We start from the raw sequence: 13679 nt of genomic DNA, 5'->3' as shown, positions 1-13679 counted from the left end.
TGGTGACGTTATCGACACAATGTAATATGCATGGAGTCAGTAACGTCGGCAACGATGTTTAACTGGCGATTAGTTTTAACCAGAGTTGGTGAAAACGGCCCTTAGAGATTACTACCAGAAACAAACTATAAGGCTTTGAAATTATTATTTTTTGTATTGTATAACTTGGAAGTTTATATGTTATTAAAATGTTAAAATATTAGTTATTACTTGCTCTATTTGCAAGTGATCGGTATTTTCATCGCACACGCGCCATCATGTTCTGCACAACTGCTTCATCGACTTTACGCGATGCGCACAACTACTTTGTTTTGCACTTTTCAATATTTTTACTGTTTCACCTGTTTTCTTCGAGATTCCTTTGACAATATATTGGTCAATATTGGGCTATAGGGTGGATTGCAGTCGTCTTCTGTCTTTCCTCTTTTGCGGCACTCATCACGATAAACTTGATCATTCATTGTCCCGATTGGGAAAAAGGGCTGCTCTTACGGCCACAGGTACAAATAGCTTGCCAAACCATGTTATTTTTTTTTTTTTGGAAATTTTCATTTTCAGCTTACAACTTTCAGGGGCATCTTGACGACTTGCAGCAGTATAAAAATCTTGGCCTGCGATATATATTTTGAATTTTTAAAGCAGTAGGTTTCGTAGTCCATAACAATGCGGTTGTATTTTTTAATTTAGAATTCATACAACCTGCGACTGCGGGATTTCGCTGTAACATTCTGCTTTGCGCCTTGGTCTGGCGCTGTTTGAGCTGTAGCACATCTCAATGAAGCTTTCCGCTTTACCTTTTTACCTGTTTTCATCATTTTGACCATGCTAACCGCCGCTCCCTGGTTTTCTCGTAACTGCCAGGCCTTATTTGTTCCGATTAAAACCCTGCAAACTGTCAAATAGTGCAATCTTTAATTTTTAGCAATTTTACGTGTACTTAAGCTTAAGGCCGGATCATTTATAAACTCGTGCAAAATGGTTTGTCTCGTTTCTAACTCGGTTGCCATTTTTAACTCAACTAGAAATCAAATTCAAATGAAATCTCTTCTACGTCCAACTAAGGTCATGGTCAGCTTATGGTATTTGAATTTCAAAATATTGAAATCATTTTGGGTAAGTTATAAGCTTCCCAAAGTGTCGCAGTTTTGGAGTGTTCACCCTTTAATTGAATACTCAACCACAACAATGTAAGATTGGAAGCATGAGTAAGCGGCCATCGTGTGGCAGACCCAACAACTTAACATCTATATCATTAACGCTGAATATTAATTCTTCTTCTGATGGTTTTATGTCAACTATACTAATTCCCAAAGAAATTGAATCCAAAGGTTCATTGAAAAAGCTTACAACATTAAAAAATTGTTTCCCCTTGACTAAGCCTCCGTTTTCAGGTGTGAACTGGCGAATTTCAATTGGAACATACGGTTTTATAATGCAGATATTATTCGGTGGTTTTGTTGTAAAACGCAGTTTTTGTAAAAGTACTCATACTTTCCATTTTTCGTAAGTTTCAAGCTATTCGAATGATCTTCAGCCTCATCTTCTTCTTCTTCTTATTTGGCACTGTAACCGCCTGCGCGATTTTGGCCGAATTCAGCAAAGCACGCCAGTCGTTTCTCTTCTGTGCCAACTGACGCCAATTGGAAACGTCAAGTGAAGCCAAGTCCTTCTCCACCTGATCTTTCCATCGCAGTGGGGGCCGCCCTCTTCCTCTGCTACCACCAGTGGGTTCCGAGTTGAATACTTTCAGAGCTAGAGCGTCGGTGTCCATTCGAACGATATGGCCAAGCCAGCAGAGCCGCTGTATTTTAATTCGCTGCATTATGTCCATATCGTTGTAAAGCTCATACAGCTCATCGTTCCATCGTCTGCGATACTCGCCGTCGCCAACGTGTAAAGGCCCGTAAATCTTCCGAAAAATCTTTTTCTCGATGTTGTCATTGTCCATGCTTCTGCGCCATATACCAGCACGGGTATGATGAGTGACTTATAGAGCGTGGTTTTCGTACGTCGAGAGTGGACTTTACTCCAGAACTGCCTACTCAGTCCAAAGTAGTATTTGTTGGCAAGAGTGATTTTACGTTGGATTTCCATGCTGACATTATTATCGGTGTTAATGCTGGTTCCCGAAATTGTAACTGTCAACAGTGACGTGGGTTCCAAGGCGCGAATGTGTTGACTGTTTGTTTGATGACAGGAGATACTTCGTCTTGTCCTCGTTTACCACCAGACCCGTTCGCTTTGCTTCCTTATCCAACTTGGAAAAGGCAGAACAGACTTCGCGGTTTTTGATATCGATGATATCTATGTCATCGGCATAAGCCAGCAATTGCACGCTCTTGTAGTAAATTGTTCCTGAGCGGTTCAGGTCTGCAGCTGTTTTTATCGTCTGAAACCCCGTTCAGTGGCGAACGGCTCGGAGAGGTCTTTCCCAATTCTGACGGAGCTGGTGGTATTGCTCAACGTCTTTTTTCACAGCCGTATGAGTTTTGAGGGGATGCCAAATTCAGACATAGCGGCGTATAGGCAAGTCCTTTTAGTGCTGTCAAAAGCGGCTTTAAAGTCGACAAATAGGCGGTGAGTGCCTATCCTTTTCTCGCGGATTTTTTCCAAGATTTGGCGTATTGTGAATACTGGTCTATGGTGGATTTGCCAGGTCTAAGGCCACACTGATAAGGCCCAATTAGTTTATTAACGGTGGGCTTCAGTCTTTCACACAATACGCTCGATAAGACCTTGTAACCTATGCTTAGAAGTTGGCGGGAATGGCGCCACCTTTCTTGTGGATTGGGCAGAGCACACTTAAATTGCAGTCGTCGGGCATGCGTTCATCTGACCATATTCTGACCAAGAGTTGATGCATGCGCCTTATCAACTCCTCGCCACCGTACTTGAATAGCTCAGCTGGCAGGCTGTCAGCTTCAGCAGCTTGGTTTTTTTTTCAACCGCGTTATTGCTATTCGTACCTCGTCATAATCAGGCGGTGGAACGTCGACTGCGTCACCATCGAAGCGGGCTCGGGTTCTTCTTCTCCACAACTTTCCGTGCTGCTAACATTCAGTAGGGCGGAGAAGTGTTCCTTCCATAATTTAAGTACGCTCTGGACATCAGGTACTAGGTCACCATTATTGTTCTTACAGGAGTACGCCCCGGTCTTTAAACCTTCCGTAAGTCGCCTAACTCTCTGGTAAAATTTTCGGGCATTCTTCCTGTCGGCCAGCATTTCAAGTTCTTCGCACTCACGTATTTCGGCCTCTCTCTTCTTATTGCGGCAAATACGTCTCGCTTACCTCTTCAGATCCCTATAGCGGTCCCACATAGCGAGCGTTGCGCCCGATCGCAGCGTGGCCCTGTAGGCGGCATCTTTTTTCTCTGCAGCTTCCTTCATGGTACCAGTTTTTCTTTCGGGCTCGCTGAAATCCGACTACTTCTTCAGCGGCGCTTAATGAGTGGGAAATATGATTCCACTGCTCGCATATGTCGGTTTGTTGAAGAGTGCTCTCTGACAGCAGGTTTGAGAGTCGAGTAGCTAAAGCACTGTTTGTCTGTTGTGATTGCAGCTTTTCGGCGTTAAGCTTTCCTTGCATATTTGGGCGTACATTTTATGCTGCTCAGAGGCGGGTGCATATCTTGGCTCCAACAAGATAGTGGTCCAAGTCGATGTTTGGGCCTCGGAGTGTGCGTACGTCTAAAACACTGGAAGTGTGCCTTCCGTCTATCACAACATGATCGATTTGGTTTCTCGTTTTTCGATCCGGAGACAGCCACGTAGCTTGATGGATCTTTTTATGCTTGAACCTAGTACTGCATACTACCATGTTTCGGGCCCCGGCGAAGACTAATCAGCCTCGATCCGTTGTCGGACGTTTCGTCGTGGAGGCTGAATTTTCCGACGATGGTTCCAAAGATCCCTTCCTTTCCCACCCTGGCATTGAAGTCGCCAAGCAGCGCTTGTATGTGCGCTCCAAGCGCTCATAGAAGAGATCCTTGGATGCCTTATCCTTCTCTTCCGTTGGGGCATGGGCGCAGATGAGCGAGATGTTGAAGAATCTCGCTTTGATGCGGATTGTGGCTAGACGCTCGTCCACCGGGGTGAACGACAGTACTCGGCGACGGAGTCTCTCTCCCACCACAAATCCAACTCCGAATTTGCGCTCCTTTACATGGCAGCTGTAGTAGACGTCGCAAGGCCCCAGACATTGCTTGCCTTGCCCAGTCCAACGCATTTCTTGGATAGCGGTGATGTCAGCTTTTGTCCTTACGAGGACATCAACCCGCCGAGCAGAGGCACCTTCCCCATTAAGGATCCGGACATTCCGGGTGCATGCCCCTAAATCGTAGGCCTTTAAACGTTTGCCGTGCTCGTCATCATAAGGGGTACCTTGCTTCTTCACTGGAAGTGGTTTTTATGTGGCGGGTCTCACACCCAGCGCACAACCCATTGCTTGGACGGGGGTGGTTTCGCAACCAAATACACGTTTATATAGCGAGCCGCTTGCTCCAAGCAGACACCCGCTTGCAGCCGCACCTACTGGTGAACAGACGCTGCAGACTTAAGTGCGCCCTTAAACCGAATAAGTCGGAGTGGCCCCACCGAAGCTCCCTCTCTTTCTGCCGTGACCCAAGGCTCCGCTCGGATCGGTTACCGCATCTTGCACATCGTTTGCTCACGTTGCCGAGAGTGCGCGAACGAGGACGCAAGAGTCGTGATTAAGTATAGCCATGCAACTGTAACTGCATACCCAGCGCAACGACCATACCCCATTGCATCCTCATTGCTTTCATTTAAAATTCTGCTGTAAAATTTTAGTGGGCTTTTTCACATAATTTTTCAAAACTATTTTCAAACGTATTACGTGTAGTAGGTGATGTACATTATGTGTTACACTCGTGTCTCCGAAAACCACAGGAAAATTTTGTACAAATAATGTTAACAAATTTTTCGCTACCTCAGTGTTCGAAATGTAGCTCTTGGGGCAAAACAATAGCCGGAAAGCAAATGCAATAGGAGGTACTCATAATAGGCATCATCTGAAACTGTATTTTTTAATACAGATAGACCTGTTTATAGCAGGAATTAACGGAACTCTGTGGCTTTCCAATTGTATATTTCTTCCAATCCTCTTGGCTTTAGGGCAAATTCTGGCGTAATGTACAATTTAAGGGTTTTTAAGTTGTTAGAAATATGACTCTTGTTCTCTTTGGAAACTTTTATATTTATTTTATCCTGCATAATGCGAATCAAAAATTTGCGCATAATACCCAAGTCTATCAGATGCATACTGTCAGTAGATACTTGGCTTATCATTTTAATGCCCAGAGTTTCTAGTAGTGTTTTTCGGTTTCTATATTTAGGTAAGTGGTGGCTTTTATATATTCTGTTTGCGAAATCCTCATCAGAAATTAGTTCACCACTTTCTATCCCGTAAACTAATATGTTGTCCACTTTTCTACCTTTCTGTGTGCATTTTGTGCAACCAAACGCCGAGGTGTGACCTGGTATGCCGCAAATAAAAGCTTTAGCAGGCGCATCACATACGATAGATTTCAACTATTATAATATTACCCAATACATCCACACCATTTTCCATTAAAATTTCCATTTCGGCTACAAAGGCAGAACTTTCAACACTGTCGGGCTTCGTAGGCCCAAGTAAATTCGTACAGGTAAAATAGGAGTATTTTCCAAATTAACAATCCTAAGCAAAATTGGCCAAATCTGTGTGAGGCGGTCGACTCACAACGCTAATAGTTTCTGAAGATGCCTTCAGACTGAAGGCGAAATATCGACCAAAATAAAACTAAAAAGTAAATAAAACAGAAAAACATTTAATGTTTTATTTAACATACGCCCTATAGCTCAAAAATAAATTAATAAATTAATAAATTAACTAAACGGCCAATAAGCAACACAATCATATATATTTATATATTTTTAATAACTTTTACTCCTACGAACTTAGCACATTTCCTATGGACTTAATGTCAGCCAAATCGACAATATCCTCGGGGTCTTTACGTATAAAAGTGCTGTTGCGTTTCGGCTTCCTTTTATCAGCTTTATTATGCTTGCCATTATCCGCGTCCATATCTTCTGGCAAATCAGAATCGTAATCTGCCAATATGTCATCAATGCTGCAAGCATCCATTAAAAATAAATAAGGTGTTTTAAAGGGAACTTTTAACTTACGTTGTGCTCTTCACAATTTTAATTAGCTCTTCAGATGTGAATTTATGGTCTGAAATGAAAGAAATTTGCATTAATTAATTGTAAATACATGAACTCGATAAATTTATAATTTTTTTTTTGCCATTTCACAATTCGAATTACCAAGAAATAAAAACTTACCGCAATGCGATACATAAATAACAAGTAAGAAAGTCTAAGTTCGGGCGGAGCCGAACATTAAATACCCGGCGCAAGTATTAAATATATGTTTTTTCACCTTTCCGAAACCTTCCGCTGGATGGTAAGCCGGGGTGTATCAATTTTGAGTAAATTAGCGTCCTTCAATTTCGAAATATTGAAGTTTCAAGCATTTCTGAAATTTACCGTTATATGAGAAGCGGCCGTTATTTTAGTCCGATTTCAATAATTTTCAACGTTTTGCTTATATGTGGCAAGCACAATAACCACACTGAGTTTGGTACAAATTGGTAGAACGGTTACCGATATACTAAAATGTGATCATAAGTGGGCGGTGCCACGCCCATTTTCCAAAATTTTACCATAAACGTATTTCTTGGTAAAGAATTGTTGCAAGCATCAATTTTGAATAAATTAGCTCCAATATTTACTGATTTACCGAAGATTTTGTATTTCTCTAAATTACCGTTATATGGGATGTGGGCGTGGTTATTGTCCGATTTTAAAAAGTTTCGGCGATTTTTTATGCTGTACCAAGGCAACAACTGTGCCAAGTTTGGAAGAAATTGGTGCAGCGGTTACCAAGATATACACATGTAACCATAAGTGGGCGTGGCTACGCCCATTTTCCAAAAATTTATAATATTCTTATTTTTCGACTAAAAATTATTGTAAATATCAATTTTGAGTGAATAATCTCCAGTAGTTACTAAAATATCGCAGTTTTCGTATTTCTGAAAATTACCGTTATATGGGAAGTAGGCGTGGTTATTGAGCGATTTTAAAAATTTTCGGCCATTTGGTATGTTGTGCGAAGGCCAACAACTGTGCCAAGTTTGGAAGAAATTGGTGCAGCGGTTACCAAGATATACACATGTAACCATAAGTGGGCGTGGCTACGCCCATTTTCTAAAAATTTATAATATTCTTATTTTTCGTCTAAAACTTATTATAAATATCAATTTTGAGTGAATTATCTTCATTAGTTACTAAAATATCGCAGTTTTCGTATTTATGGAAATTACCGTTATATGGGAAGTGGGCGTGGTTACAGTCCGATTTCTCCCAACCTACCTTGGATTAAGGGAAACCTACATACCAAATTTCGTTGAGATATCTCAATTTTTGCTCGAGTTATCGTGTACACGGACGGACGAGACAGACATGGCTTAATCGATTTCTTTTTTCATCCTGATCATTTATGTATACATTTTTCTTTATCTATCTCGATTCGTTTTGGCTGTTACAAACAACCGTTCTGTGAACAAAATTAATATACCCTTGTGCACAAGTGCGCTCGGGTATAAAAACCAATAGGGCTGCATTTTCTTGGTAAACAACATGTGATCACAAGGGCTGAGAGCAATCTGATCCGCAATATTATTTTGCGAAAAATAAGAGTTGAAAAAAGTTTTTACACATGATTATTACATTATCTAATTAGTGCAAGTTATTGTGTTTATTTTTAGTCGAATATAATTGTATTATCTCAGATTTTTTTTCAATGTTTTCTAATATTCGTTCTTTTCGCATGCATAAGCAACCATGTGCTCAATTTCTTGTGGGGGAAACAGCTACGACAACAAAAACCTTTTCTATTGGTATACTGTGGTCTACACTGTGCATGCATCAAGCTATCAACGAAAAAATTTATTGATAAATAAATTTTCAAAAGAAAATGCGTAATAACTTCTTTTTTATGAAACATGATTAGGAAAGAATGTCAATGAGAAACATGATTAGAAAGCAGCGGCGTAGCCAGGATTTGGCGAAGGGGGGAGGATTAAAAAAAATTGCATCGTTAACTTAAAGTTGTGATACACAATGGCTAGAGGCGTCGCCTGTGCGCATTCTTTCATATATGTATATATGTGCCATTTTTACCGTTATATATTTTTTGTGTACTCGGTTATTCTATGGGGAATTCATGCTTTATTTAAATTTGAAAAATTAAATTACTACACCATTTTAATTAATTAGTGTGTAGTCCAGTTTTGTTTTGTAGAAGTTTCGTTAGTATACACTTCAGTTTTTACACATTGAGTATATCTGCATATTCATATATTTACGCGTATCTATTTACATTTATTTATGTACAAGTCTACAAAATCTTATTACTTATAAAGCGATTTTTAATCTTCGTTGCTTAACACACATTTTTATACCCGAGCGCACTTGTGCACAAGGGTATTATAACTTTGTTCACATAACGGTTGTTTGTAACAGGCAGAACTAATCGAGATAGATTTAGACAAATGTAAACATAAATGATCAGAATGAAAAGAGAAATCGATTAAGCGGTGACTTTCTGTCCGTCCGTCCGTCCGTCCGTCTGTGCACACGATAACACGAGTAAAAATTGAGAAGTCTTAACGAAACTTTGTACGAGCACTTCTTTCGGGCGTAGGACGGATGGTATTGAAAATTGGCAAAATCGGACAATAACCACGCCCACCTCCCATATAACGGTAATTTTCAGAAATACGAAAACTGCGATATTTTAGTAAGTACTGAAGATTATTCACTCAAAGTTGATATTTACAATAATTTTTAGACGAGAAATAAGAATATTATAAATTTTTAGAAGTTATATCTTGGTAACCGCTGCACCAATTTTTTCCAAACTTGGCACACGGTTAGTCTTGCTACAGCATACAGAATGGCCGAAAATTTTTAAAATCGGGCAATAACCACGCCCACATCCCATATAACGGTTATTTGGAGAAATACGAAATCTTCGATAAATCAGTAAATATTAAAGCTAATTTATTCAAAATTTGTTGCTTGCAACGACTCTTTACCAAGAAATACTTTTATGATCACATATATGTATCTCGGTAACCGTTCTACCAATTTGTAGCAAACTCGGAATGGTTATTGTGCTTGCCACATAAAAGCAAAACGTTGAAAATTAGTGAAATCGGACTGAAATTACGGCCGCTTTTCATATAATGGTAAATTTCAGAATTCTTGAAACTTCAATATTTCGAAATTTAAGGACGCTAATTTACTCAAAATTGATACACCCTGGCTTATCAAGTAGCTTTCGGAAAGGTGAAAGTCATATATTTAATACTTGCGCCGGGTATTTAATGTTCGGCTCCGCCCGAACTTAGACTCTCTTACTTGTTTCAATTACTTCTTGTGTTGTAATCGGCACATCATTATGTACCGCTAACATCGTTAAACCATTCAGCCGGAACGGCTGTATAAAAAGAAGGGACAAATAATATAGCATATTCAACAATTGAGTAGTCCACTTGCAAAGTGCGCTATGGAAATTTTTTCTCGATTTTTAGTTTTTGGTGGGTTTCATGTCCACTAACAGCAGAGTGCAAAATTTTTCTATATTCTCAAAAAAATAGCATGAAATGTTATCTACTCTTGCAAAAGTCGCTACAATACTTATTTATACACTTTCAAAGGTCTCCTCTTCGTATGAATTTAGAAAACTGCAAGAAAACGTGGTAGTTTCGGTGCCTAGTGGAAGAGGTCGCAAAAAAGAAGCTAACCAACCTTCCTAGAGGAGAGAACGCGAAAAGCTAAAAAAAAGCTAGCTATGTAAAAGTTACTGTTTCAAAACTTGCAATATTAAATTTTTAAATACAAAATTGCAAATCTACCATACCGCAATTTTATTTTTCTAATGGCTCTTATTTATCCAAATTTTCAGGAAACAAAAAAAGATACAGTTCGGATGTTACTTGTTGTCGTAGAGGTTTTTGTTTTTTTTTTAAATTTATGGCTTACTTTTATAAAATCACATAACGCTGTTTGCAAATGGACTACTCATATATTCATTAAAAGATAATTTGTCATCCGTCTGAAAAAAAAAGAATTAAATCAGAAGGATAAAATAGTATTGTGTTATTAATTCAAAAGTAAATAATTGTAGTTCAATGACGAAGGGGGGGATCTATCCCCCCAAATCCCCCTCCTGTCTACGCCACTGTTAGAAATAAATCATATCGTCACTAGACACGAATAAAGCTCGAAACACATTGGAAACGGAGTGGCTACGGACCACAGCTGTCAAATTATTTTAACATGTACTCTTATGTAGGTAATTATTTTGGCGACGACACGGCAACACTGCGACTAGCCAAAAATTTAGCTGTGGCCTACGGTTGGCAGACGTACTCATTTTATCAGTACAGTACTAATATTTTAACTCTCGTACTGATTTTATTTATTTCTTCAATCAGTACGCAAATGTGCTGATTTTTTAAAATTTGTACTGAATTTTCAATTCTGATCATAAAAATTTGTTCGGCAATTTTTCGCCATGTATTTTGTTTGTGTAATATTATTTTACTCAAACGAAATACATTTGGATTTTTTTAAGGTTTTTACATAACTTGGGAACTTCCTTAAACAGTATTATGAAAAGTAAGAACATAATTTAATTATAGTTGAAATTTCAGATAATTTTTGATATGCTCAAGAAATACAATAAAAAAGAGCAACGGTTTTATGGGTATATCGCCGAGTCGTCACGTACCAGTTGCGATAGTATTATGGAGTATAATTTATTTAAAAAGAGGGCTAACATTTTTGTCCAATGTTTTTAGTTATCTCGAAAATAACTTTCGGTTAATAACAACAACTTTGAATAATTGAATGGCTTTGTAGTGTAGTAACTTTGTTTTTTTCAATACAACACTCAAACGAACGAACTCAGAGGACTTTAAGTATAAAGTTTGCTTTCTAGCGCAAAGAGAGAAACTGATTTCGAATTAAAATTCTTGGAAAGTTAACTCCAAATTAAAGGTGATTTTAAAATGAAATGTAAATATTTCCTTCTCTCTTTAAGCACTGAAATTGGAAATGATCTCGTTATTGCTATTCAACAAGTACTTTTTAAGCAAACAAGTAATTTTTAAGCGAACAGCAAAACCGACTTCAATTCTCATACAAATTTTAGGAGTACCGCTATTTCTTAAAGATCAAATGATCCACATTTCCGACGAAAAAAGAATTATCGAAATCGGTTAATGTGATCCAAAGTCGTGCGGTAACACACATAAAAAAATATTCGGACGAACTGATAACCTCCTCCTGTTTTTAAGTCGATTAAAAAAATCATAAATATTAAATAATTTATTAGCTCCAATGTACAATGATATAGGGATATTTTATAATACATGTGAATGTGCACACTCATGTCAAAATGAATAAAATGTTAATTTTTTTTAAATATATTTTATTTATATACCAAAATATTCTTAGAAACAAGTACTCTCGTTTTAAAGTATTTTCTGTCCTTACATTCATAGTTTTCCTTTGACTAGAAGTGTACTGAAAAGTATTGATTTTTATAGCATGAAAAAGCCTAAGGTACTGATTTTGCGCAAAAAAATCTGCCAACCCTACTGTGGCCAGATTGGATCTATTTCTATTTTTGTAACGACACATACGATTCTTCCTCTTCTTTTATGTCAAACTCAAACAAATTCATGTGCCGCTGCCACGTTTAAAAAAAATCATGTCGCCATCGAAATGGCGTTTAGATTATGTAGATAAAACCTTAATGTCGTGTCGTGTGGTGATATCTTTTTCGATGTGTTCAGAGCTTAAAGGCGTGACCTCAAAAGTTGACGGCGAAAAAGACGCTTAAAAAAACTTCAGCGAAGAAAGACTTAAAATAATTGACGGCAAAGAAAGACGCTCAAACCATATATGTAATACTCCTATATTGGCAGTAAGAGCTATGACCGTCCGAAAACACTACAGTACAGATATATCAATAAACACGTACGAAAGAAAAGGAACACATACGTTTATAAATAAACATGTACACGACACATTTACAAAACCGACACTCAAGTACACAATACATTGACAAAAACAGTACTAGACTGTCTCGCTTTGATTTCGGAATGCTTACACATTGAGATGTTAGCTTACTACCAATATAGAAGTATTACATATATGGCTAAAACTTATTTTCGCAGTCTACTATGCGGGTGTAACAGTATTAATAATAATATAATAGATTGGCGCTTACACATATGTTAGTGTTTGGCCGAGCTTCTCCTCCGATTTGTGGCGTGCGCCTTGATGTTGTCACACAAAGCGGAGGGACCTACAGTTTTACGCCGACTCCGAACGGCGATTGTATTTTTATGAGAAGCTGTTTTTCATGTATTGTATTTTTATGAGAAGCTGTTTTTCATGGCAGAAATACACTCGGAGGTTTGCCATTGCCTGCCGAGGGACGACCGCTGTTAAGAAAAAACCTTTTTCTAAATTATTTTGAGATGTTGCTTTGACTAGGGCTTGAACCCAGGTATTGCGCGAGTGGAGTGGAAGCGCGCACTGCTTACCACTACACCACAGCGGCCGATATAACAGTATTAGGGTTCGGAAATTCTCACTCACATTCTCTCACGTTCGCGATCGATAATATTCCAAATCTATTTTTGCATTTTTTATCGCGAGTGAAAAATGCAAAAAAATTTATCATCTATCACATTCGGAATGCGATCGACAAAAAAATTTTCGCTGCTTTTCATTCGCGATCGAAAATGCAAAGTAATTTCCACTCACTCGAATATGAGAAGTCTGAGTATTGCCGATGTCGTCCTCTCATAAATGAGAAAAACGATGCAAGTAATCCATTCGCGATCACTCACAACAGCTTATCGCGATAAACTTATCGCGAAAAATTTTCAACGACGTTGCATGGGAGATATTTTTCGCGTTTGTTTTGGGTGTGTATTTTGTTATGCATAGAGCATACATACATATGCAAATGCTTTTCGGTTGGAAGGAATGTAGGAATATGCACAAATATATGAATTATGGTGGTAATATATATGTATATACATATAAATTACATACATGCATATGTGTAGTTAAAGTATACTCCAAGCGTACACTTTTCAGTACAATGGTGTATCTGCATGTTATTTTATTATAATGTTTGCATTTATTTATTATATCTAATAAATTAAACTTAGTGGGGATAAGATTGACTAATGAGAAAGGTGGGAGTCAGGTGAAGACTGAGAGTAAAGAAAAGCTGAAAAAAATACATATACATTTGTTATTTATTTTAAATGTTTTGATTCGCTATTGTAAGGATATTAATAAGAAACCAAAAATATAAACATGTAAATAGAATAAGAATATGTATGGATGTATGTATTACTAGAAGAAAACTCAATAAAACGAAGGTCTGCATTTCATATCCATGCACACATACATATGTATGTAGATATGTGTGTATCTATGTATATGCATGTACTTATATAAGTGCATAGTTATAGCATAACCACTTTGCTAATTTGTTAATAGAGACTCGAGTGGA

The 13679-nt window shown here is 38.1% G+C and overlaps 2 protein-coding genes across 3 annotated transcripts in view; one reads left to right on the top strand and one right to left on the bottom strand.

The window, feature by feature from the left end:
• Positions 1 to 13679, top strand: part of LOC118746715 — a 50388-nt gene that overhangs the window by 22569 nt on the left and 14140 nt on the right. The window lies entirely within an intron of this gene.
• Positions 5921 to 6407, bottom strand: LOC118746730 (RRP12-like protein). Its single transcript, XM_036480629.1, has 2 exons — positions 6191 to 6407; positions 5921 to 6135 (listed from the first exon to the last, which is right to left on the bottom strand). Exons 1-2 carry the CDS (start codon positions 6259 to 6261, stop codon positions 5952 to 5954), a joined length of 255 nt encoding a protein of 84 aa, XP_036336522.1. The 5' UTR covers positions 6262 to 6407; the 3' UTR covers positions 5921 to 5951.

Source organism: Rhagoletis pomonella, unplaced genomic scaffold (genome assembly GCF_013731165.1).
Source record: "Rhagoletis pomonella isolate Grant_MI unplaced genomic scaffold, Rhpom_1.0 Rhpom_scaffold_00001, whole genome shotgun sequence".
NCBI lineage: Eukaryota > Metazoa > Arthropoda > Insecta > Diptera > Tephritidae > Rhagoletis > Rhagoletis pomonella.
This window is presented reverse-complemented; position numbering and strand designations above follow the sequence as displayed.

Coding starts and splice junctions, on each gene's coding strand:
- LOC118746730 (XM_036480629.1), bottom strand. CDS start 6,261: ATGCAAATTTCTTTCATTTCAGACCATAAATTCACATCTGAAGAGCTA. Junction 6,136..6,190: donor AAAATTGTGAAGAGCACAAC/GTAAGTTAAAAG, acceptor GGATGCTTGCAG/CATTGATGACATATTGGCAG.